This window comes from Pelecanus crispus, chromosome 13 (genome assembly GCF_030463565.1).
Source record: "Pelecanus crispus isolate bPelCri1 chromosome 13, bPelCri1.pri, whole genome shotgun sequence".
Classification (NCBI taxonomy): Eukaryota; Metazoa; Chordata; class Aves; order Pelecaniformes; family Pelecanidae; genus Pelecanus; species Pelecanus crispus.
Genome location: NC_134655.1, coordinates 13,337,723 through 13,360,873, shown reverse-complemented (window position 1 = coordinate 13,360,873; position 23,151 = coordinate 13,337,723). Strand labels below are relative to the sequence as shown.

At 40.3% G+C, this 23,151-nt stretch overlaps 1 protein-coding gene across 7 annotated transcripts in view; it reads left to right on the top strand.

Moving 5' to 3' along the window:
- The window catches only part of TAF1 (TATA-box binding protein associated factor 1), a 33,947-nt gene extending 11,042 nt beyond the window's left edge, over nt 1-22,905 (top strand). For 3 of the 7 annotated variants that reach the window (XM_075720870.1, XM_075720869.1, XM_075720871.1), the window contains 28 exons: nt 244-417; nt 521-694; nt 779-883; nt 2,299-2,499; nt 3,402-3,543; nt 4,308-4,438; nt 4,968-5,048; nt 5,461-5,610; nt 5,768-5,887; nt 6,068-6,243; nt 6,995-7,236; nt 8,526-8,739; nt 9,005-9,170; nt 9,339-9,550; nt 9,787-9,895; nt 10,103-10,201; nt 10,922-11,099; nt 12,487-12,554; nt 12,957-13,079; nt 14,198-14,290; nt 14,366-14,450; nt 14,971-15,038; nt 15,118-15,234; nt 18,071-18,196; nt 19,505-19,603; nt 19,889-20,039; nt 20,808-20,985; nt 22,064-22,903. In XM_075720870.1, coding sequence (XP_075576985.1) covers nt 244-417; nt 521-694; nt 779-883; nt 2,299-2,499; nt 3,402-3,543; nt 4,308-4,438; nt 4,968-5,048; nt 5,461-5,610; nt 5,768-5,887; nt 6,068-6,243; nt 6,995-7,236; nt 8,526-8,739; nt 9,005-9,170; nt 9,339-9,550; nt 9,787-9,895; nt 10,103-10,201; nt 10,922-11,099; nt 12,487-12,554; nt 12,957-13,079; nt 14,198-14,290; nt 14,366-14,450; nt 14,971-15,038; nt 15,118-15,234; nt 18,071-18,196; nt 19,505-19,603; nt 19,889-20,039; nt 20,808-20,985; nt 22,064-22,280 — 3,999 coding nt within the window. In that variant the 3' untranslated portion in view covers nt 22,281-22,903. Of the gene's footprint in view, nt 1-243; nt 418-520; nt 695-778; nt 884-2,298; nt 2,500-3,401; nt 3,544-4,307; nt 4,439-4,967; nt 5,049-5,460; nt 5,611-5,767; nt 5,888-6,067; nt 6,244-6,994; nt 7,237-8,525; nt 8,740-9,004; nt 9,171-9,338; nt 9,551-9,786; nt 9,896-10,102; nt 10,202-10,921; nt 11,100-12,486; nt 12,555-12,956; nt 13,080-14,197; nt 14,291-14,365; nt 14,451-14,970; nt 15,039-15,117; nt 15,239-15,300; nt 15,303-18,070; nt 18,197-19,504; nt 19,604-19,888; nt 20,040-20,807; nt 20,986-22,063 lie in introns of all 7 variants that reach the window. The other 4 variants (XM_075720873.1, XM_075720868.1, XM_075720872.1 and 1 more) reach the window with 3 other exon arrangements.
- The last annotated feature ends 246 nt before the right edge of the window (nt 22,906-23,151 follow it).

Sequence of the window (23,151 nt, the reverse complement as noted above, 5' to 3'; positions counted from 1 at the left end):
TGAAATAGTAAAATTAAAATTGTCTCTGTACAGAAAGGAAAGATCCATATAGGGCCTAAGCACTTTCTGTCAAAAGGCAACATGTATGATAACAAGTGAATTTCAATGCACTAGTATTACTGGTAGCAGACCTAAAAATATTACTAGCTTCTGTTATGTAAGGGTTGGCAGGATAGGAGGATGATCTTGCTTTTGAGATGATATGTGGTGTCATTCTTAACACACATTTTATTCCTGTGTTAGCACTCTATTCCAGCAGTGGAACTTCGCCAGCCATTCTTTCCCACCCACATGGGTCCTATGAAGCTCCGACAATTTCATCGTCCTCCCCTGAAGAAATACTCTTTTGGTGCCTTGTCCCAGCCAGGGCCCCATGCTGTGCAACCTCTGCTGAAGCACATAAAAAAGAAAGCCAAGGTACAGTTATTTTTCTCTGTATCTGATGTCTGCTGTAGCTCCATTTGCACAGCAGATCTGTTTGATGTGCTGTTTTCCTAACACTGTCTCTTCACTGGCACAGATGAGAGAGCAGGAGCGTCAGGCTTCTGGCGGGGGTGAAATGTTCTTCATGCGCACACCACAGGACCTAACTGGCAAAGATGGAGATCTCATTCTTGCTGAATACAGTGAAGAAAATGCCCCTTTAATGATGCAGGTTGGCATGGCAACAAAGATTAAAAATTACTACAAAAGGGTGAGTATGCAGGTTTTGCTGTTGGACGGTGATTTTCTTCTGCCTCTCACTGAGTGCTAACTGCACCTTCATTGCATGTTGCAGAAACCTGGCAAAGATCCAGGAGCTCCAGACTGTAAATATGGAGAGACTGTTTATTGTCACACTTCTCCGTTCCTGGGTTCTCTGCATCCAGGCCAGTTACTGCAGGTGAGAAGAGCAAGCATAAGACAGAAAAGTTGAACGTGGAGTAATAGGCAGAATATTTCATGCCCTGTTGAATCACAGATAATTGAATCACAAATAATGCTCAACTTCCAAAAAAACCAGATTTGGTTTCATTTCCAGGTTAAGTCTCTTTGTTTACTGATAATAATTAAGTTCTTGGCTTTTTTTTTTTTTAATACCTCTCTGTTGTATGTTTTTTTAAAATTGTTGTAGGAATGATATGAACTACCAGAAGTGAATCTTTGCTGCTTTGCTTTGTAATGGCATTAGAAATAGTGTTAGAGAGGACTGAGTGGAAGGCCAAAGCTGCTTGAATGTTGGGGAGCTCAGTAAACAGGTGTTGGAAGGGATAGAAAACATGGATTTATTGTGGTCCAGGATGTGTGAGCAAAAGCTTATGTGTACTTTCTGAGAACTGCACTGCTAGTTGTCTGCTGGATGCCAGTTATTAGTCAGGTGTGTAGACTTCTGCTTTTATGAGCCTCTCTCTGTTGTTGAAATACATACAGTTGAGATGGGGAGAGGAGTTAAGAATGGAGTAAGGAGTAAGGATCACCTGGTTACAAAATCCATGATGAATGTAAAAATAAATCTGTTTCAGTTAATGCTGGCTGCACTTGCTGCAGCAGTAATTCTGTCCATGCTGTACCACAGGAAAAAAGTAAGGTGAAGGTTCATATTAGAGATCCCTCACAGAACTGACAATGCTGATTGTCCAAGCCTAAGAGGTGTTCATCATCGATAAAACAGGACTTCTGGAAAGCTTGAAGCGAGGACAGGGCCATCTCAGGGGAAGCTTTGTAATGTGGATGAGGGTAGTGTGGGAGAGTAGCAGTGGGTAAGGCTTGTGGAAGCCCTACAGGTGGAGAAAACAGTTTATAGAAGAGGATGGTCTTTTTCAGTTCCACTCAGTCTAGCGCATCCTTGGTGCTAGTTTAAACTTTCTTACCTTTAAATGCTGAACTTTGCTGCTCTCTGCTTTTCTGGTTAGGTTCTTACAGCTTCCTTTCCTGAGCAAAGTCTTCGGTCCTTGCTTCTTTTGCCTTCTCCCATTCCCAGACTGTGCGTGTGTCCTGGGCTGTTTTCCGTGGTTATAGTGTTCTTCTGCATATGTGTTCTTTCTGTCCCTTTTTAAAGTACCTCCTTAAAGGTCAGTCCAAAGAACCCTTCAAACTCTTTCTGCATTTGTTCTAGGTTTTCTTATGCTTTTGTGCATCCTTGGTTATTTTCTGCAATAAGTAAGGAATGTTCTGACTGCACATCTACATATACTGTGATATAAATGATGGTGTACTGTTGGAATGACTGGGGGCTTTTTGAGACCTTTTTTGTAGATTGAGTTACAGAAAATTTGATCAAAACCTGACTTTCAAACTTCGATTTGTTTCTCTTATTAGGCATTTGAAAACAACCTTTTCCGGGCCCCTATCTATTTACATAAGATGCCTGAAACGGATTTCCTGATTATCCGGACACGACAAGGCTATTATGTTCGAGAATTAGTGGATATTTTTGTAGTTGGTCAGGAGTGCCCACTTTATGAAGTACCTGGTCCGAACTCTAAACGAGCTAACACCCATATCAGAGATTTTCTGCAGGTATGCAGTAAGAGACGGTTTGGGATCTGAGGGGTCTTTGGAGAAAGTCCATGGTATAGGCATGGGTCTCGTGAACAGCCTTGATTTGAGAAGCTCATTGCCCTGCTATGGCTCCCTTTTGTTTTGTTTTGTGGGGTTTTTTTTTTTGTTGTTGTTGTTGTTGTGAGGTGAGAGCGCTACAAGAGTTGCATGTTAACCATACAGACCATTTTGGTTGTCATTTAATGAACGATTTACAGCATGCTTCTGTTTACTTGCATCCTATCTGATAAGTATATGATAGAGGCTTTTTATTAGCCAAAATAAAAGGTTATAAGATTATATAAAAGTGTAGGAAACTGAAGAAATTAAAATGATCTTTGAAGTGGTTATGCTGTATAAAATGACAGTTACATGAGTTTTACTAAGAGACAATTAAGGGGTCTTATCACAGTCCTATTACATAGCACAGAATTAGGTCTTTGTTCATTTCCTAGATCTTGAGGCAATTACGCTTTGGGACTGTCAGTGACCATTCAAATAAATATCTCCAAATTTAGATTTTTGAGAAAATTTCTAGTAATTTACTGTCAGTTTAACTCAGAATTATAACTCAAGAGGTGTTTGCAGAGCAGGAAAATCCCTGCTGTTCCCAGAGTTGAAGTTTCTATATTAAAGCATGAACGTTTCTAATGTGATAATACAAAATTTCAAGACAAATATTTTTTCCACATCTCATTCTCAAAAACAGCTGAACCTGAAGCAGACATGTGGCTTGGAAAACTTTACTAAGTAAATTTGTAAGAAACAATGGGGTTTAAGTAGGAATTCTGAAGTAGTCACTAGAAACAGATTGTCTATGCTTTCTTTGCAGGTTTGTTGTATTCTTTCTTTGGACATCACAAATGAGTCTTGTTTTGTAGGTTTTTATTTATCGCCTCTTCTGGAAAAGCAGAGACCGTCCTCGGAGAATTCGCATGGAAGATATCAAGAAGGCCTTTCCCTCACACTCGGAGAGTAGCATCCGAAAGCGGCTAAAGCTTTGTGCTGATTTCAAACGCACAGGTATTTAAGGATTTTATGTGGCAGTCAGACATTCTTTGCTGCTCTTGGAGTTCCAAACAGAGCAGAAGGAGGCGACATCTCCTGATAAACCATTTTTGAGGACATCTATTTGAAGAACTAAAATGTAATATGACAGGTTTTTTTGTTCCAATTTTTATAAACGTGCACTTTCTTTTGGCAAAAGTGTGCTTGATGCTGAGAAATTACTACAATTTGGACATTTTTTTATAACCCTTTGGACAATGACTTACTTGTAAAGTAACAACGTACAACACCAACACATACATGTTCCCTTCCCTCTGTGTATTGGGTGCGTTGTGTTTTTCAAGCAAATACATGCCAGCAGAAGCATGTCCCATCTTCATGAGTCTGTAAGTGCTCTGAGAGCCTGAGTTCTGATTTTTGTATATGCAGAATGATAAACAGGTGGTAATACAAAGCTTTTTAGGCTAGCCACGGGGAAAGTAGTTTGAGGTGAGGAAGGGAAAGGTGGATTAAATGCTTTTGGAATGTAGTTTATACATTGAGTGAGCATGAATGTGTAAGAGTTTGCTGATATAACAGGTGCTGAATTAGGGGGTGTTGATTTAGACAAATGCAGTACGAAAAAACCTGTCACATTTAGTGGTCTAAGTGTCACCGATTTGTCATACTTGCTCTTTTTGCCAGCATTGTAGCAGGATACCAAATCTTGAAATACAGGATTATGATGGCATCCAACATTTATGGGAAACTACATGGTGTTTGATCTGTGTGTTTTTCAGGGATGGACTCAAACTGGTGGGTTTTAAAGCCAGATTTCAGATTGCCAACAGAGGAAGAGATCAGAGCAATGGTATCCCCAGAACAGTGCTGTGCTTATTACAGCATGATTGCGGCTGAGCAGCGACTGAAGGTAAATGCTCCTTGTAGGCTATAAGGCAAGTTACTGACAAGTAGTTCTGTGAAGGGTGAGGCTAGGTAACACCTTCTGCTTAAAGCTAATTTTTCTATAGACTAGGCACATTAGGCCCCAACAACTTGCTGTTTTCTGCTGCGTAAAAAGGAAGTTAAGTTCTTAAAGAGAGAGACGTTATATTCTTACCACCTATTGTCTAGATATTGAGCTAGCTGTGCTCAAAGGTAGCAAAGGGAAGGTACGAGAAAGGGATTATGTTTCTACCTGGAGCTCTACAGCAGAAAGTAGTCAGTATGTGGCTGTGAGAGAGACTGGTTTTTTGAAGTTGAGTGCAGTATTTAGTTATGGAGTTTGTCAAAATACTGGGCAGTTTGACATGTGATACTGTGGGGCACAGTAAATCTTGCAAACAGCTGTCTGTGGAAGTGTGCTTGTTCAGCATGACAAGCCTCCACAGGCTTCTAGTTCTCTCCAGTAACGTTTTTAAGACTTTAGGTTCTCATTTTTTCCTAATATTTCTCTGCAGGATGCAGGTTACGGGGAGAAATCCTTCTTTGCGCCAGAAGAAGAGAATGAAGAAGATTTCCAAATGAAGATTGATGATGAGGTACTGTCAGAGCAACACATGAGCATGCATGCCAATATATAAATCTGCATAGTGGGAGAGAAATGAGGTCTTTAAATATAAAGGATATATTTAAAGTAGGATTCAGTAGATTGAATGTTCTTGTGACTTTTCCTGGGAACTCTGCTGCCAAGCTTATACCTGTGTTTGGGGATCTGTCTTGTCAGGTCCTTTCAGGACTAGGCTTTTTGCCTTAAATGCCTTTTGTGAGTTATCTAGCACTTTGGTTCTTCATAGAGGTTTTGTCAGGGCAGCTGAAGGATCAAGAAGTGGAATTCACCCTCATTATGTCAATTGAAAAGTTCTCAGTATGATTGGAAGAATCCAAAATAAAGAGCTTGGAATTCTCAATGGTAGCAGGATTGTGAGGGCATGTTTCTCTTCTTGCTGGCAGGTGCGCACAGCTCCATGGAACACCACGCGAGCCTTCATTGCTGCTATGAAGGGCAAGTGCCTCCTAGAAGTGACTGGTGTAGCAGATCCTACTGGTTGTGGTGAAGGATTTTCTTATGTGAAGATTCCAAACAAACCAACTCAGCAGAAGGTATAGTTCCCAAGGCTGGGTTGGAGCAGGAGCAATAACTGGAAAGTTATGTGGGAGAAATGGAGTAAATATGGGGTGTCAGAAAGAGAAAATATCAGAAGATAAGCCTAGGAAAGACATGTGATGACATTAATAGGCTGCATCTTCCTCTGAACAGGATGATAAAGAACCTCAGCCAGTGAAAAAGACAGTGACTGGGACAGATGCTGATCTGCGCCGACTTTCTCTCAAAAATGCCAAACAGCTTCTGCGTAAATTTGGAGTGCCTGAAGAGGAGGTAAGCGTGAACCTGGAGCAGGTTACAGAGTTCTCTTCACTAACAAGATTCAGAAGCTGATGGTGGAAGGCATGTATATGTTTCTGCTCTGACCTTGTGTGGAAAGCAGTTGAAATCCACAGTCAGCTACCTCAGTTGTATGTGTCTAGAGCCATTTCTAGTCTGTCTTCCTCTTTCCAGATAAAGAAGCTGTCCCGGTGGGAAGTGATTGATGTGGTACGTACAATGTCTACAGAGCAGGCTCGTTCAGGGGAAGGTCCTATGAGCAAATTTGCACGTGGGTCTCGGTTTTCTGTAGCAGAACATCAGGAGAGATATAAAGAAGAGTGTCAGCGCATCTTTGATTTACAAAATAAGTAAGTTTTTATCTGATGCTTACAGGCTTGAACCCCACCCTGTCCCCACTGTAAAAGTCCAGAACTATGTATGCCTGGGGCTCACTGATATGTAGTGGTATAGATGTTGATTCAACTGGCTGGGACCACAAAATACCACACTGAGAAAAAGGGTTTTGGCTGTTAATAGAAACTTAGGGGTTAGCCTTAATGTCTTGCTGTCCTAGACCTTTTGGAAAGGTAGAATGAATTGCATAGTCTGCCACATATAATGACATGAGATGTTCCACTATTCCACAGATCAGTAGTTCACCACCCTATTTCCTTTTTTTTTCTTCTTTTTTTTTCTTTTTTTTTTTCCTTTTTGTTTTGTTAACAGCAGTTTGCCATCTCTCTCCTGGCTAACAGTTATGTCCTATTCTTTAGAACTGCCAGAAGAATTCATGCATTATTCCTTGTTCTAGCCCAACACCTCAGAGTGGGGAGGGAATATAGTACTGTTGATGATGAAAAGATCAGCTTGTTGGAGAAGGTTGGCTTGGAACAATTGATCTTTTGGACATGGGGATTACAGTAGGACTGAGAAGGGAATATATTATGCCTATTCTTGTAGTAGTAATTTGCAACATTAATTTTCAAACCTTTGTGTCATTTTTACCTTTGCATTTCTGGGAAGGTAACAGGCTGGGTTTTTTTTTCTTTTTTTTTTTTTTTTTTTTGAGGGGGGAGGGGGGACATGACTAACTGACTTTCAAGGTGCCTCCTGTTTTAGGGTTCTGGAATCCACTGAGATCCTGTCAACAGACACAGATAGCAGCTCAGCTGAAGACAGTGACTTTGAAGAGATGGGAAAGAATATTGAGAATATGTTACAGAACAAGAAAACTAGTTCTCAGCTCTCTCGGGAAAGAGAAGAGCAGGAACGAAAGGAATTGCAAAGGATGCTTCTGGGAGAAGACAGTGGCAATGACAAAGAGAGGGTCAGAAAGGACAGGAGAGACAAAAAGGGTCTGTGTAAGTAACAGCAACCACCAGAATGTGCCTGGGAAGGGATGCAAAACTTTGTGTCAAGCTGCAGAGTGTGCTGATCTGGCTTCTCAGAGGAGAGTGTGGATTCCTTACAGGGAGAATGTATAGACATGCTTATCTGGGACTTCTTCCTTCTCCTGAGCAGTTACTGGCTGAAAAGGCATTTAAAGTGTTTTCTTTACCCCCTAGCTTTGCTTATTTGGAACTATAAACTTACCCTGGTATTTCTTTAGATAGTCACTGCTGCTTGCTGCTTAAGTTTCCCCTTTTTTGGGGGGGGGGTGGGGGGAGGATTGTTTTTGAGTAGTTTTCTCAAGACGTGTTCACAAACAGTTCCTGTGACCAGCTTATCGTACTCTAATTGGATCTTGTGTATACACACAGCTATGTATGTGAAACAGGCACAATATGTAGGCTGATAGCAGTGTCTGTTATACTGTGTGCTGTAGCAGTGTGTTTGGGAGGTAATTGGGTAGCTGCCAGATTTGGATCTCCTGGAGACATACGTATTTTAAGTGCATTCCAATAGGGAACTTGACACCTCCCTAACTGGCAGGTAAAAGTGTTTGACCTGTGAATGAACTTCTGTCTGTATGACGGTGCTCATGACCACTGTTACTTGTTGCATGTGTATGAGCAAAGTTGAGCTCTGCTGCGTCTGGCTTAACATTATTGCTGCAGCTGGAAACCCAGATTTGGAATAAATAACAAATTAAGTAATCAGTGGAATAATTTAGTAAGGGATATGTGGAAGATTTGCTGATGATTGTTCCCTTATGAAAAGATATCCGGTGTTACTTTGAACAAAATCTCTCAACTGAAATTATGGATGGTGCTGGAAAGATTCTATGGTCCCATGAGACAAGGCTAGCTCACTGGTGGTAACACTAGTTGGAGAACTGGGTAATTGTTGACCTTCAGTTTCTGCCAGATCTCCATACCTATGATCAAAACCACTGTAACTATAAGCAGTTTGCAGGGCCAAGTTGCAGTTGCCTTACAGGTTGCACTTAGGTGCCTGCGGGTCCTTTTTGACTGTAGCTGTTCCTTTTGGCTTTATAATCCATGTGGATAATTCAGTAGCTTACTTTTGTTTCAGATTGATATATGTCATGATAAGAGAACATGAACAAGCAAGGAAAAGACTTCTATTACTTAGGTTTTCCTCAGCTTGCATCTTGGAAGTTTTTAAGCCAAAACTATCTGCTGTATTTAAACAGTGATGTTTCTACAATGTGAATGAAATAAAAAGTAAATACAACACTCTCTTGTAGCATCAGCTTCAGGAGCCTCAGCAAACTCTCACAAAGATGATGACACTGCCTCTGTAACCAGCCTTAATTCCTCTGCCACTGGCCGCCGCCTCAAAATTTATCGCACATTTAGAGATGAGGATGGGAAAGAATATGTGAGGTGTGAGACAGTTCGGAAGCCTGCTGTTATTGATGCCTACTGTCGAATACGGACTACCAAGGATGAAGAGTTCATGTAAGACCTATCTGATTTTTTTCTTTTTTTTCTTTTTAACTTTGCCCGTAGACTATTTCATTCTATTGGCAGTGAAGAAATGTAGAATTGAATGTAGAAGCCTGGCACTGTAATTGTGGAGAGAGAGAGAGAGACATTTAATGGCTGTCCATTTGGAGAGTATTATGGATTTTGTGTGTTGATTGATCAGAAGAGTACCTAGTAGATCATCAACTCAGATGAAAAACTTGTATATTTTGTTTTGTTTTTTTTTTTCCCCCCCCAGACGAAAGTTTGCTCTATTTGACGAACAGCACCGTGAGGAAATGCGGAAGGAGCGGCGTAGGATCCAGGAACAATTACGGAGGTTAAAACGGAACCAAGAAAAAGAGAAACTCAAGGGCCCTCCAGAAAAGAAGCCCAAGAAAATGAAAGAGCGTCCAGACTTGAAAGTAAGCATATCCATATGTAAAGCATGCTAACAGGTCTTGTATATTGGAGAAGTTTTCTGTTCTAGTGATGCACTAAAGATCTGACTAGAGGATTTTAATGATACTTTGCCTCTAAACTGGGAGCCTGTGTATGAATTCTGATCTGTCATCTTTCTTTTATTTTTGCAGCTAAAATGTGGAGCATGTGGTGCAATTGGCCATATGAGGACTAATAAATTCTGCCCTCTTTACTACCAAACAAATGCCCCGCCTTCTAATCCCGTTGCAATGACAGAGGAGCAGGAGGAAGAGCTGGAAAAAACAGTCATTCACAATGACAATGAAGAACTTATCAAAGTAGAAGGCACAAAAATTGTCCTGGGAAAACAACTGATTGAGAGGTAAGGGAAGAAGAGATACTGATGGGTAGTAAGAAAAAACAATAGCTTAGTGCAGAATACTCATATGTATATTAATCATAGGAATAAAGTGACAGGGCTTTACATAGACTACTACTACAGTATTTTGACTGTATTTGGTATTATGGCAGATGGGACCAGAACCAATACTGGGGGACAAATGGTTCTGATTCATAAGAGGGCGGGAGGAAATATTATTCTTTTTTGTTTTCACCTAGTGCGGATGAGGTTCGCAGGAAATCTCTGGTCCTGAAGTTCCCTAAACAGCAGCTTCCTCCAAAGAAGAAGCGGCGAGTAGGGACAACCGTTCACTGTGATTATCTGAATGTGAGTGAAGGTGTTGGAGATGCTGCAATTGGCTTGCTGTTTCTGTTTGTACCAACTAGCCAGTTTCTTTACTGCTCCTGTGCATCCTCTGCATGCAACACAGATACCTGCCCAGTAAATTAATAAACTAAATTGCCTAGGCTTTCTGTGGGTAAATATTTTGCATCTTGGAACTGCTTTAATTTTTCTGCCTCTTGATTTCTTTAGCGTCCTCATAAATCTATCCACCGACGGCGAACAGATCCCATGGTGACGCTGTCATCCATCTTGGAGGGCATTATCAATGACATAAGGGATCTTCCTAATGTAAGTTTAAGCTATGAGACCAAAAACCTGTGTCTTAAGCAATATGGTTGAAGTAGGTTATGTGTTGTAGACACCAAAATTAGGCTGGGCTTTTCTTGAATGAGTGGTGTGCCACCCCTTTCCCCCCTGCCCTGCACACAGTTGGTGTGTGTTATTTCATAAGTTAGCTCAGAATCTTTTTGAGATGAAAATGTCCATATCAGCAAATAATGTTGAACAGTTCTGTATGGATACATATTCAAAGCCTGGGATGTGATTTCCTCCCCCCTGCCCCCAACAAAACCAGAAAAAGATGCATAACACTTGATATAGCAATGTGGAATACTTTTATATATGTGGCACTGGAGAAAATTGTGTACTTCACTGTTTCTGACCAGTTTTTTGACAGAAACTTGCAAAATCAAAAGATTAAATGGAAGATTTGAGTTGAAACGAGAATTCAAAGTTCAGTTTCTTGACTTTTGTGCTGCATAACCAAAAATACCATCTGAGAATTCTTTGTGAGATTTTTCTTCTTATAATGGTATTAAAGAACATTTTGTAGAAGAAAGTGATAGCCACTGTGGGGCTGAGCTTGTCATATTTTCCCTGGTGCAGTTAAGGAACTGATTGTGTAAAGGTTTTATACGTTAGTGCCTATTCAGCTGTGGAGGTTAAACTGAGATTAGCTGTGCTAGTAACTGTGTTAATAAGCATTCATTTTTTTCTTTTCATCCTCAGACATACCCCTTTCATACACCTGTAAATCCAAAAGTTGTCAAAGATTATTATAAGATTATTACTCGGCCCATGGATTTACAGACCCTGCGTGAAAATGTTCGTAAGCGACAGTACCCATCCCGAGAAGAGTTCAGAGAACATCTGGAACTAATTGTTAAGAACAGTGCGACATACAATGGTAGGCTATTAACAACACAGGGAAACTGTGTTTCTGCTAATAGGTTATACGTGTATGAGTTGTGGATCTTTTGCTTTTAGAAATAACAAAAGCAACAGAAAAGCAGAATAAATTCACTGTCAGATGGCAACAATAAACATATGTTTTTCCAGATATACCTGAAAGACTGTATTAATGTTACTGAGCTACTTCATAAATAAGAAAGAAGTTGACCCTATCATTTAACAATAACTAAATGATGACTGTGATGTAGTAACTGAAGTTCAATTATGGACCTATCAATGACTGAAGACACTGGTGCATGTATTAAGTAAACTGCACTGAAGCAAAGTCCTGCATATCCCCTTCATATAGGGTAAAGCTAAGCAAAACGTTGTTTTCAGTAGACTATGTTATCAGTGTCCTTCCTTTTGCTTTCAGACATGGATCATGGGGAGATACTTGTGAACTTATTTTCTCAATCTTATGCTTTAGTGAATGAATCTTTCACTACAAATAGAAATAGTTCACACCTTTTGAAGCCATTGCCTTAGAGCATGCAGCTTTCAGTGGAGTTTACTGTAATAATTTTGTGTATTTTGGTTCTTAGTTGCAATAAATTTTTCCCCATTTGGGAAGGTCAGAAAGCTAGTTTAGGAAAAAACCAAAAAGCATAGATTCTGCAGTAGAACATGCATCTGCTGGGAAAAGTGCTGATTCATTGAGCAACTATAGGTCAGCTGTATTCTGACCACTGATAGAAAGGCCTTTGTCCAAAAAGTATTCATTTGGCAGATGAAAAAACTTCCTAGCTGCATTGAGTCTCTTTGGGCTGTGCAGCATTTGGGGTGACACTGACAGCACTGGTTTTGTGCCTTTACTGCTTCCTTTGTTATTTTGCAAGCTAAGTCCCTGTTTTATCCTAATAAATGAGATTTTTTTCATAGTTCCGTTGCAAATACTTGTTTCCATGTCTGAGGAATCGTGAAATTATTTAAAGCTGTGGTTTTCTGAATATTCCTTAAATGTCCATCTTGCCTTCCTTAGCAGTTCTGCTTCACTGACTGGATTTAGTGAAGGAAACAGAAATTTCATGACTTACACTCTGAAAGTTTGGCAAAGGTGGAGGGTTTAGAGGCCAGTCTTCCACAGGCACAGCTGCTTTCCCATAGGATTTCCAAACCTTAACAGAACGTATACCAGAAGAGTGAATATTTAGTACAAATAACCTTTTCTCATACAAAATCCATACTAAACTTCAGTAATTGTGTGTATTGAGGATATACTCCCAACTGTGCTAGAAATATAATCAGTGATGCTTTAGGAGTAAAGATTAATTCATATTGTGACATAATTGGCCTTTTTAATCAGGCTGGAGTATCTCACTGTACTTGCTGTGTGTTTTCAGGGCCAAAGCACTCACTGACACAGATATCTCAGTCCATGCTGGACCTGTGTGATGAAAAGCTAAAAGAGGCAAGTCTTGTGCATGGGTTGTGATCAGAGTGGAGAGGGAGGGGGATGGTCAGGGTGGTTGAGGAGTTTGAGGATAGAGGACGTACGTAAGTAGGCAAAACACAGGGCTTTAAGGAGAGTAGAAAAATAAGGGAAATCCCCCCACACCCCCGCCCCCCCGGGTGTATTTGAATTTTTACAATGTTAAACAGTTCACATTGGAGTCTTTCTCAGAAAACAGATGCTCATTTGTTACTCTAGTTACTTTATCTTGGATGTAGCCTTATATCTAGGCTATTATCCCACCTTATTTACAAGTGTCTTCATAAAAAGGTGATTGGGAGTCTCTTTGGGACAGAGTATCCTGATATTAACAGTTATTAATCTAGGGTCAGCCACTGATGTCCCTTACTTTTATTGCAGAAGGAAGATAAACTGGCTCGATTAGAAAAAGCAATTAATCCCCTCCTGGATGATGATGATCAAGTGGCCTTTTCCTTCATTTTGGATAACATCGTCACTCAAAAGATGATGGCAGTTCCGGATGTATGTAGCTTGATCAGAGTGTGTGTGTGATGTGCAGAATGTGCTGATTATAGTCCTGTGGCTGTATATTTACATTGTGGTTGTTACTGCACTGCAAATAAAGATTGCTCTGTCAGGGAGCTGGCCCGTGATTTTCTGACTGGCACAGACACACCTGTACTCATCCTCCCCTTTACTGGAGCAAAAGTCCAGGAGTGAAGGCTGGGTTCCAGTTTCTTTTCCCGCTGCTCTCACTCCTGGCTAGTGCCTGTGTCAACTTCCCATTAGTATGAAGTCATTGATCTTCATTGAGCATGGTCATTATAAAACATACAATGTTTTCTGCTGCTTATAGTACTTGCTTTGGTAGGTCTCGAAGTAGTCTGCAAAGGTACAGTTTTCAGGTGCAAACAAAACACAAGCTAATTTCTAATTGATCAGGTTTATGCAGTGTTGTACTAGTTCGTTAGTATTAAAAAAAACCCAAACCCTTAAGCTTACCAAATAAAACTGCACAGATAAGGATTTCAGTATCACTCATCTATAATGTGTATTGTGTCTGAATGGAATAAGGAACAAGAATCTGTAGTGGTTAGATTGAATGAGAGAGGGCTTAATGCCTGTCTTCTTTTAAACTTCATTGGTTCCATTCTCTGTTGCCACCAAGTTCTCATTTCTGATGTTTAGAAATAGATTTTAGAGTTTTTCTATGCCATCACACCATGATGAACTGTTGAATTGGTACATATAGCCCCTGTTGTGAGATCACACATAGGTTGATATTCTTTGTTCATTGTACAAGCAATGAGTGTTCTTGCTGGACACTGCCTTTATGTTGTGGAGGAAACAGTGATATTAAATAGAAAAGTCCTTTGTATGATGATTATTTTGTATTACATGTTCCTACTACATGTTCCTACTGTCAAATCAACAGACCTAGTTAAAAATGCAACTGGTAGATCTTTTTTCTGTGTCCCTCCTGAAGCTAAATGATTGGATTCAAGATGCCTTGTGATAAATACTTCCCATACATTTTGAGTGTTAATCAGTTCTGGAGACTTGATTTATGAAATTTGTAGCTCAAACTGTAAAAAATTCTACACAGAAGCTTTTTAACTTCTCTGTTTTCTTTTCTTCAGTCTTGGCCATTTCATCATCCAGTTAACAAAAAGTTTGTTCCTGATTATTACAAGGTGATTGCTAATCCAATGGATCTGGAGACTATCCGCAAGGTGTGTAGCTTGAACTGAGCAGCCACTTGAGAGATGTTTAGACTTGATTACTTACTGGGTGACAATCTCTTCCAGAATATCTCCAAACACAAATACCAGAACAGAGAGACTTTCCTGGATGACGTTAACCTCATCCTTGCCAACAGCATTAAGTACAATGGTAGGTGGTGAAAATAAGGCTTCAGCTGCCTTCTGTACTTAAATGAATACATCTGGGCACCTTTTCTGTAGTGCTATCAAAGGCTGGAGCTGTGAATCCTGAGCTTGATTGCTGCTTTCCTTTCCTGCTGAGAAAAGAGATGCTTAAACAGTGACATTTTCCACTGTCACATGGTGCTCTATTTACTATCTTGTGCAGAATGGGGCAGTTACATTTGGGGAGGATTTGCTACTTGTTCAGTACACATCTCTGCTTCAGTGATTTCTTTCTGGGAATTTCCTTGAGATTGACAGGGTACAACCTTCCTGTCTCCTAAATCGTATTTTTAATGCTGGAACAAACTGCTTGCTCTTTGCTAGCTGAATGTGAACCCTGCTTTATATTTCTCCTCAGATCAGAAGGTGTTGGGATTTAGGGACCTGTGTCACGAGAGCTGTGTAACCAAAACCAGTCTCTCTGTCTCAGCAGCTGGAACTGAGCAAATGTCAGAATGCATAAAGATACTTGTTTCTTACCACAGGGCCAGACAGTCAGTACACAAAAACGGCGCAGGAGATAGTAAACATCTGTTATCAAACTTTGGCTGAGGTATGTGGACAACTACTATAATATTTCTGTATGTTTGAATTTTCTGTTCTGCAACCTTAGTGAGCTTCTTTGTTCTTAGTATGATGAGCACCTGACTCAACTTGAGAGAGACATCTCTACTGCTAAGGAAGCGGCACTAGAGGAGGCAGATCTGGAAAGTCTTGATCCTATGACCCCTGGTCCCTACACTCCACAGGCAAGTGACCAAGCAAAGTTTTCACATCCTTTCTTTTAGTTTCAGTCTCCTGGATGTTTGATCTAGAGGTGCCTCTTTGTTTAGTGTTGTCCATCTGTCTGCAGTTTGTCTTTTAGTAGAGTATCTTGTTGGATGGTGTGCTGACAGCTATTTTTTAAGGATAAATAAGAGAAGCGGTTATGATGCTTCGGAGAGTGAGATACCTAAGAAGGTCATTTCCCATGCAACTTGCAAGACTGGTCTCAAGATGAGCTGTGTAGAGTCAGGTAGAACTGAATGTTGGTTGGAAGTTCAAAGGCTGTGCAAGTGTAGCAGTTAGAAACCCTCAGAAGGCAAGCAGTGAAAAGGTAAGGAGAACATGAGGAAAAAACATCAATACTGTAGTGCTGAGTAGAAGCCAGAGAGCTGTTTGGTGGGGCTGTTGTTGAAAAGGCTTATTGCTATGAGCAAAGAAACTGCCTAATATGGTCGGCGAAGTACGACTCCTCTGCATTCTTTGGTGGGATTTGTTACATTTCTTTATTTTGGTTCTAATGGAAATAACATTTTTTACTCTTCGTTATTACTTTACAGCAGACAATTGTGTGTGTCGGTTATTTTGTATGTATTATAGACCAAGTTGGAAGCATAATTTATACTGGTGATTGTATGACAGACTGCTTTTTCAGTGTTTACAGTTTGGCGAAGTTTTATAGGCTTTATAGGCTATTTAGACTTTTTTTTTTTTTTTAAATGCTGCTTCTTGCCTCAGGCTGTTTGGTTGTTTTTAAAAACATTGGTAAAAAGCTTTCACCAGGAATGACAAGTTCATTCCTGAAAAATAAAATTGCCTTTGGAATTTGCCCGATAAATTAGGTAATCGTTCAGGGAATGTCATCCTAGTGTCTGAGATGTGCCTTTTGTTTATTCGGAAAAACTGTTGAAGCTCATAACCCTTTGGAAAGATCTCTCTGCTAATAACTGAATGATCAAAATTCAAATTTGTATACCCAGTGTAGGAAGACAGAGCAAAGCTTTCTTTGCAGTTGTTCATCCCAATTGTAGACCAATAATTTTTCTATTCTGTGTAAATCTGGTGTGATTACATCTGGAAAGTTGCATTTAATTTTAGTAAAGTCAGAGCAGAAAAGAGGGGCTTGAAGTTCAGGAACAATTTAAGATCTTATAAAGATTATTTTTAAGAGAAAAAAGAGTTTAAAATTTGTTTAGGCAATAAGTATACCAAGATAATATGGCTGGAGCCAGGATAGCAGGCTACAAACAATTTTGAGGCAATATTTTAACACCTCTTACTGCAAAAAACCCCAAAATGTAGCATTTTAGGAAGCTAGAAAGAACTTGCTAGGAATGATGATTCAATTCAATGGGGTGGGAATACTGAAACTGAGTATCATGGAAGAAGACCTTCCTGGCAGTGGAAAGTGTCAGGCTGCAAGGGAGTCTTTGGAGATTAGTTGTAGAAACTATCTATTGACACATTTCAAGGAAGGTTAGATGGAATCAAGGATGATCCCAGTACCTCAGAGAATGAGGGACAAAAATGTCATCCTTCTCTCTGTTTGATGGTTTTCTTCCCAAGAGCGGCATTATCTGTTCTGATTTTTTTCCAAGTTGGTGATCAGGAGAGAGGACCTAAGCAGTGAACTGCCTATTAGTTGTCTGCTCCTTTTCTGTGCTTGCTAAAGGAGAGAGCTTCCTGAGCTTCTCCCTTGAACTTCATCTGAAGGTGACCCTTCTGCTTCTTGGCTGGAGGTACACTCCTGCTTCCCACACTCCCAAACTCGTCACAGATGGCAGGTCTGGTGATGGTTGCTTGGCTTTAGTTCTCTTTATTTCAAATGCAATTGTGATGACTAATGTACCTCCCCATATGTGTCTTCAGGAGTTGGACTCCAGGACATAAAAAGCAAATACAGCCAGTAGAGAGCTGTCTGTGGTTTACATGTCTGTTTAAATTCTTATGAAGCCTGTCTTGCCTAATTTAAATGGTATTGCTATTAACACTTTCAGGATTGTCATGATATATAAACTATATTATAAGGGCATTTTACAAAAATCCTAATATGTAGTTCCTCATTAACTCCTCAGAGGTCAAATGGTATGCAGACCACAGATTGGCTTTTAGAACTCTTTATCCAAACCCTGCTTTTTTATTGCTTTTGTCAGCTTTAGGGACTCTTGAGACAGTGATTTACAAAGAATTGATTGAAAGTTGAAGCTTTGCTATTTCATGTGTGATAGACTTTTTCCAGTTCTGATAGCAGCATTTGTGGTTGCAACACCATTTCCATTGTAGGATTGGAAATTAAAAGGGCCATGCTGAGTCAAACCAAAGCTTGAGGTAATTGAGTGTTCTGTCTCTGGCAGGGACCAGAAGTAAGTGGATGCAAACATACAGTGATTCTTCTTACAGTGAAGCCTCTCTGCTTCTGGCAGTTGGCTGTTCAGGCACCTTAAACTGGTGTTGCATCTGGACCATTGTATTTAAGAGCTGCAGAGAGACCTATTCTCTATAAATCTATCTAATCCTTTTGGAGTCCATTTATGATTTTGGCCTCTGTAGGATTGCACTGCATAGAAGTACTGACTTCTATTTTAAAATCTGCTATTTGGCAAACTTCAAACCTGAGGTTGTGAGCCATTGCATTTTACCATGTTTGTTCTTTTAGAATAAATAGCTTATTTTGATTAAACAGTGGTTAATAATATAAACACTGTGCCAAAAAATGCATTTTGCATTTAGTCCTGAAATCCCAGTCTTGCCTCTCAAGATACTGTTCTAGTCTCAGTTCAGTGCCTGAGAATGTTATGTCTCCTGTTTCCACATATACTTTAGCCACCTGATTTGTATGATACCAACACTTCCCTCAGTATGTCACATGATGCTTCAGTCTATCAAGATGAGAGCAATTTGTCTGCTATGGACACTCCCATCACTACTCCAGAGAAGCGAGGAACTCAGGTCAGAATCCTCCATTTTTTCGTGTGGTTAGAGAGTTGGGTTGTATAAGCAAATTGCTGAAAGGAGGCAATTACTTTGTAGGAAACAGGTGACAAGGATTAGCAGGTTTCCCAAGCAGAGAAGGGAATCCATTTCTAAAGTTATGCAATTTCCTTCATTTTGACTGCTCTGAGGGAAAAGGAAAAATTTAAAGACCACTGGGAATTGAGACACTGCAAAACAAAGACTAGAGAATCAAAAGCTGCAAAATAATGTGCCTAAGGCCAGATATTTGTTTGCTTCACTACTTCTGGGAGTAGAAATCTGGTGACTCATGCTACAGAGGGCTAATACGCAATCCCTTGTTGATTCTGAATAGGGAAATGGTGAAGTATATTCTACAGATTTGGAAGATGATAATTAGATTATTATGGTTGCATCTAGTGACGATTAAAAGCTGTACAAACACCTAGGAGGAGATGGTTGCCACTGTAGATACTTTACAGTTGTAAAAGAAAAAAAAACAGACAGGTTAAAGCTATTAAATCATTATAAATGAACTTGTTACAGTAACCACAGAATATTTTTTCTTAGTCTTTATTCTGTATTAAACAAAGAAAAAAGTTCTTGGAGGAGAGGGAGTAGCAGAAGGAGATGCAGTAATATGACCATGAAAATAAATAGCCAGGAGGAGGAAGAAGGTGGGGAGGGCCACGAGTCTGAAGGTGGTACCAGAAAGAGTAGTGAGAGCTATTCTGAGGGACCCAGACAAACAGAGATTGAATATGAATAGTTCTGTCCAGTATTGTGGCTGTCTGTAGCTTTGAGAATGCCTTCTAGATTTAGAAGTCTTCAAGCTTTCTGTAGACTTTCAATTCATAGTCTTTGGGACAGTATCTGCATGTCCTCTCCACCTTGGACTCATGGTGACTGAGGGAAGAACAGGAGAGAGAAGGGCAGGAGAAGATTTGTTGGAAACTGCTGTCTGCTTTTAAAATATTTTGTGAAAATAAGCACTTTTTAAGATCTAGTGGCATTTTCCAGAAATAGCTAGGTAAACAAAGAACTCTGGTGCTGTAAGGTTGGAGATTCCCTTTTCAAGGATGAGCACATCAGGATAAAAGTGTGTAGAGACTGTGTGCTCTCTGATCTTGGAATAAAGAGAGAATGGATCCTTGCTCCGAGAGTGATACACATATATTTTTCTTTTTGTCTTTCCCTCCCTGTACTCCCATACCCATCATTGTGGTCCAGATGTTGGTCATATCCTTTGGTTTATGTCCAGTAGTGCCTTCCTCAATGGTATTGCTATTTGTGTTCCCCATTCAGATGCGCCAGGGGCGAGGTAGGCTGGGCGAGGAAGACTCTGACGTAGATATTGAAGGGTTTGATGAGGATGATGATGGGAAACCTAAGACTCCAGCCCCAGTGAGTATATTTACAGAAATCCCAGCCACAGTCTACATATTGACTTGCATACTTGTGGTAGAAGTCTCCATAGTATTAGGGTTGTCTGCCGTGTCTGCCACCCTGAAAGACAGAAACATTCATAGCAATAGCTAGACTCTTAAATGTAGTTTTAAAATGTTAACCTTACGAAATGAGTGAATACTTCAGAATGAACAGTGTGATAAATAATAGGCATATGCTGGAAATGGCAGCAGTAGTTTATATGTTGTTTGATTTTCACTATCCCTGTTCTGTATGACCTAGGAAGTTGAAGATGCAGATGGTGACCTTGCTGATGAAGAAGAAGGATCAGCCCAGCAGCCCCAGGCCAGTGTCCTCTATGAAGATTTGCTCATGTCGGATGGAGAGGATGATGATGATGGGAGTGATGAAGAGGGAGATAATCCTTTCTCATGTAGGTGTCCTTTTTTATAAAGGTTGAATAGGAACTGGTTGTTTAGAAATGCAGCTAAGCTTCTCATGCTTTCATCACAAAAACATGCAGTAGAGAGCGTAGAGCATAATTGGGATGTGTAGGCTAGGTGGTCTAGTAGTCAAAAAGGAAGAGAGACCGAAGGGCAAGATGAGAAAACTGGATGAACATAAATGGAACTGAAAACAAAGTGGAATAGGAGTGTTCTAAGTATGGACACAAAAGAAAGCAGAGTTAAGACAAGATCTGGTCAATTGTATTTCATAAAGTGAAACTGCAAATGGTTCTGAAAAGGCTGGAACTATGATTTGGTGTGCAGAGCCAGGAATGGGCAGTTTAGTAAAAGCACATTTATTTTGATATGAAGCAGTGTGATCAATAACTGGAAGAGGTGTCTGGAGGTTCTTCAGATTGTTTCCCTGTTTTACTAAAAAACTTGCCATGCAGAAAAGCTTACAGTGGTATTTAGCAATGGCTTCTGAAAATTATTAGGGGGGAAGAAGGGGGAATTATTCAGAGTAGACAAGCAAATAAGGCCTTTTTGAGTAATGGTGGTAATGAGATTGCTTTTGAATAACATCAGAATTGGGTACTCAGTAAGTGGTATCACCTCCCAGATACCCTTTCTGCTACCTGGTGGAGACAATACTTTGTATACATTCCTTACAGTCAGTATTGTAGCCTTTAAACAGAGACATTGGGTATGTAACTGACAGAACAAAACTGTTGATTTGTTCGTTTATTACACAGCTATCCAACTGAGTGAGAGTGGCAGTGACTCAGATGTGGAGCCCAATGCAGTGAGACCTAAACAACCTCATGTTCTTCAAGAGAACACACGTATGGGCATGGACAATGAAGAAAGCATGATGTCTTACGAAGGAGATGGTGGGGAGACATCTCATGTTATGGAGGACAGTAATATCAGGTAATTAGAGTTGAGAATTTTGTTAAAATAATTCTTCAAAACCCAATCCCTTCTCTTAAAAGATTTCTGAAGCGTTTATCATAAAATGAAGAATATCTCATGGTTTTTAAGTTATTTTGTCACTGTTTTTAGCGTTGCAACCATAATTGCCATAATTGCAATTTACTTCTTATCGACACAAATTTGGTTTTGCTGATTTTCACTAATAGAAATGTTAGTTAAAGCTTTCTTAAAAACTTTTCTTAAAAAGTTCTTTCCTGTAAGTTAGAGGATTTCCTGTACATAGTGGTTTTTGGCAGGACAAATAAAGGTTTTCATAGGTTGTCCTGGAAACTACAAGGTGCCTTTGAAGTTAAAAGATGATTTAGCTGATTAACTTCATGGGTTTTGGTTTTGTTTTTTTCTCTAAGAATAAACACTTCCTTATTTGAAAGGGAACTGCTTAGTTGAAGTTCAGAAAAATAGGAATATGCATATTCTGTATTTTGGAAGGAGTTCCATTCTTCTAAAATGGCAAATACAGCAGTATCAGCTTTATTTTTTCACATTCACTTGAGAGAATACTGACCTACTCTTCCTTCTCTGGCCATTCTGTAGAGTATTAGCATTAGATTCTCTGTTCTTTTTCTACTCAGGGAATTCAGTCCCTTAATGCTATTATTGATATTTGCCTAATAAATTATTGTACAGGTAGCTGTGCTGGGTGAGGCAAATGGTCTGTCCAGCCCAGTACCTTGACAATAGTCAGCAGAAAATGGTAGAGAAGATGCTGAGAATGGGTTGTCTGCCTTTCTGTCTGTAGTAAAGGTGACAGAGGGAAGGTGTTGGAGTGATCTGTTTTTCCTGCCCTGAGTATATCAGAATGGGATGAGGATGCTGGTAGACGATTGTTTCATCAGGAGAACAGGTTTTCTATTTTAAAAAGCTGGCCATTGAAAGAATTGAAGTGCACACTGGTTCTGAGTGTTCCACAAGGACTTCAAGCCAGGGACCCTTTTAAGGGAGTTAAATACAGAATTGTCAGTATCAGCAGCCGATTTGAAATGATGGTATAGCAGAAGTATCTTCTTTCTTCTAGTTACGGCAGCTATGAAGAACCAGACCCAAAATCCAACACAAGAGATACTAGCTTCAGCAGTATTGGAGGGTATGAGATCTCGGAAGAGGAGGAAGAGGAAGAACAGCAGCGCTGTGGGCCAAGCGTATTAAGTCAGGTCCATCTGTCTGAGGATGAGGAAGACAGTGAGGACTTCCATTCTATTGCAGGAGACAGTGACCTGGACTCAGACGAATAAATTCCCTTTCCTGAGATGATGCCCATCCTGGCCTACTCTTGCCTCCTGAATTTCTCTTGTCCCAGTTTGGTATAAGGAACAGTGTGTTGTGGACTGTGTTACCAAGAAGTTACTTTTTTAAAATAATATTTTAATCTGTTATAAAACATGTTATGTGACTGAGTAGATGGTGACAAATAAGCTTTAGACAAGCATGCCCTACAAGTTTTTGGTTGTTGTAGCCCGTACCAGTTCCAGAATCAAGATGAAGATTTGTATTATAGACGTTGATTTTTCATAAATACTGGCCTGTTAGATACATGCATATCTGTCAGGAAAAAAATGCTTGTTCAGAATAAAATACCTGCTGTTGAAAACAATAAAACAAATTTCATTTCAGAAAGGGAAGGTTTTTCTCTGAAACCACAGCATGAATGCAGTGTCTGAAGAGTTACCCCAGACTGGTTTTAATAATTGCCTAACTGCTTTGAATACAGCTGCCCTATTTTTTTTTAAAGCTGCAGTTAGTCCCAGAAATCAGAATTTGGTAATTTGAGTCTTCAGGAAGGCTCGTTATTCACAGGAGATTCCTCATTTTCAGTCACCTGGAAAGCACTGCAGACCTTGGGCTTCTGTGTGAAATTCTGCTGTATCGCCGCCTGGGTTCGTAAATAAAACTCGAGAAGGCTTAAAGCCGCGCTGCTTCTAGTGCCGTTTCTCCGCGCCGCGGGGCGGCTGTCCGGCGAGCACAGGGGCCGCGGGCCGGGCCCGGGGGTCCCCGCTCCGCCGGCCTCGCCTTCCCGGGGGTCCCCGCTCCGCCGGCACCCCGAGGAACCGCGGGGGCACCCGCGCGACGGAGGGGGCCGGCGCACGCGCAGCTCCGCTGCGTTTG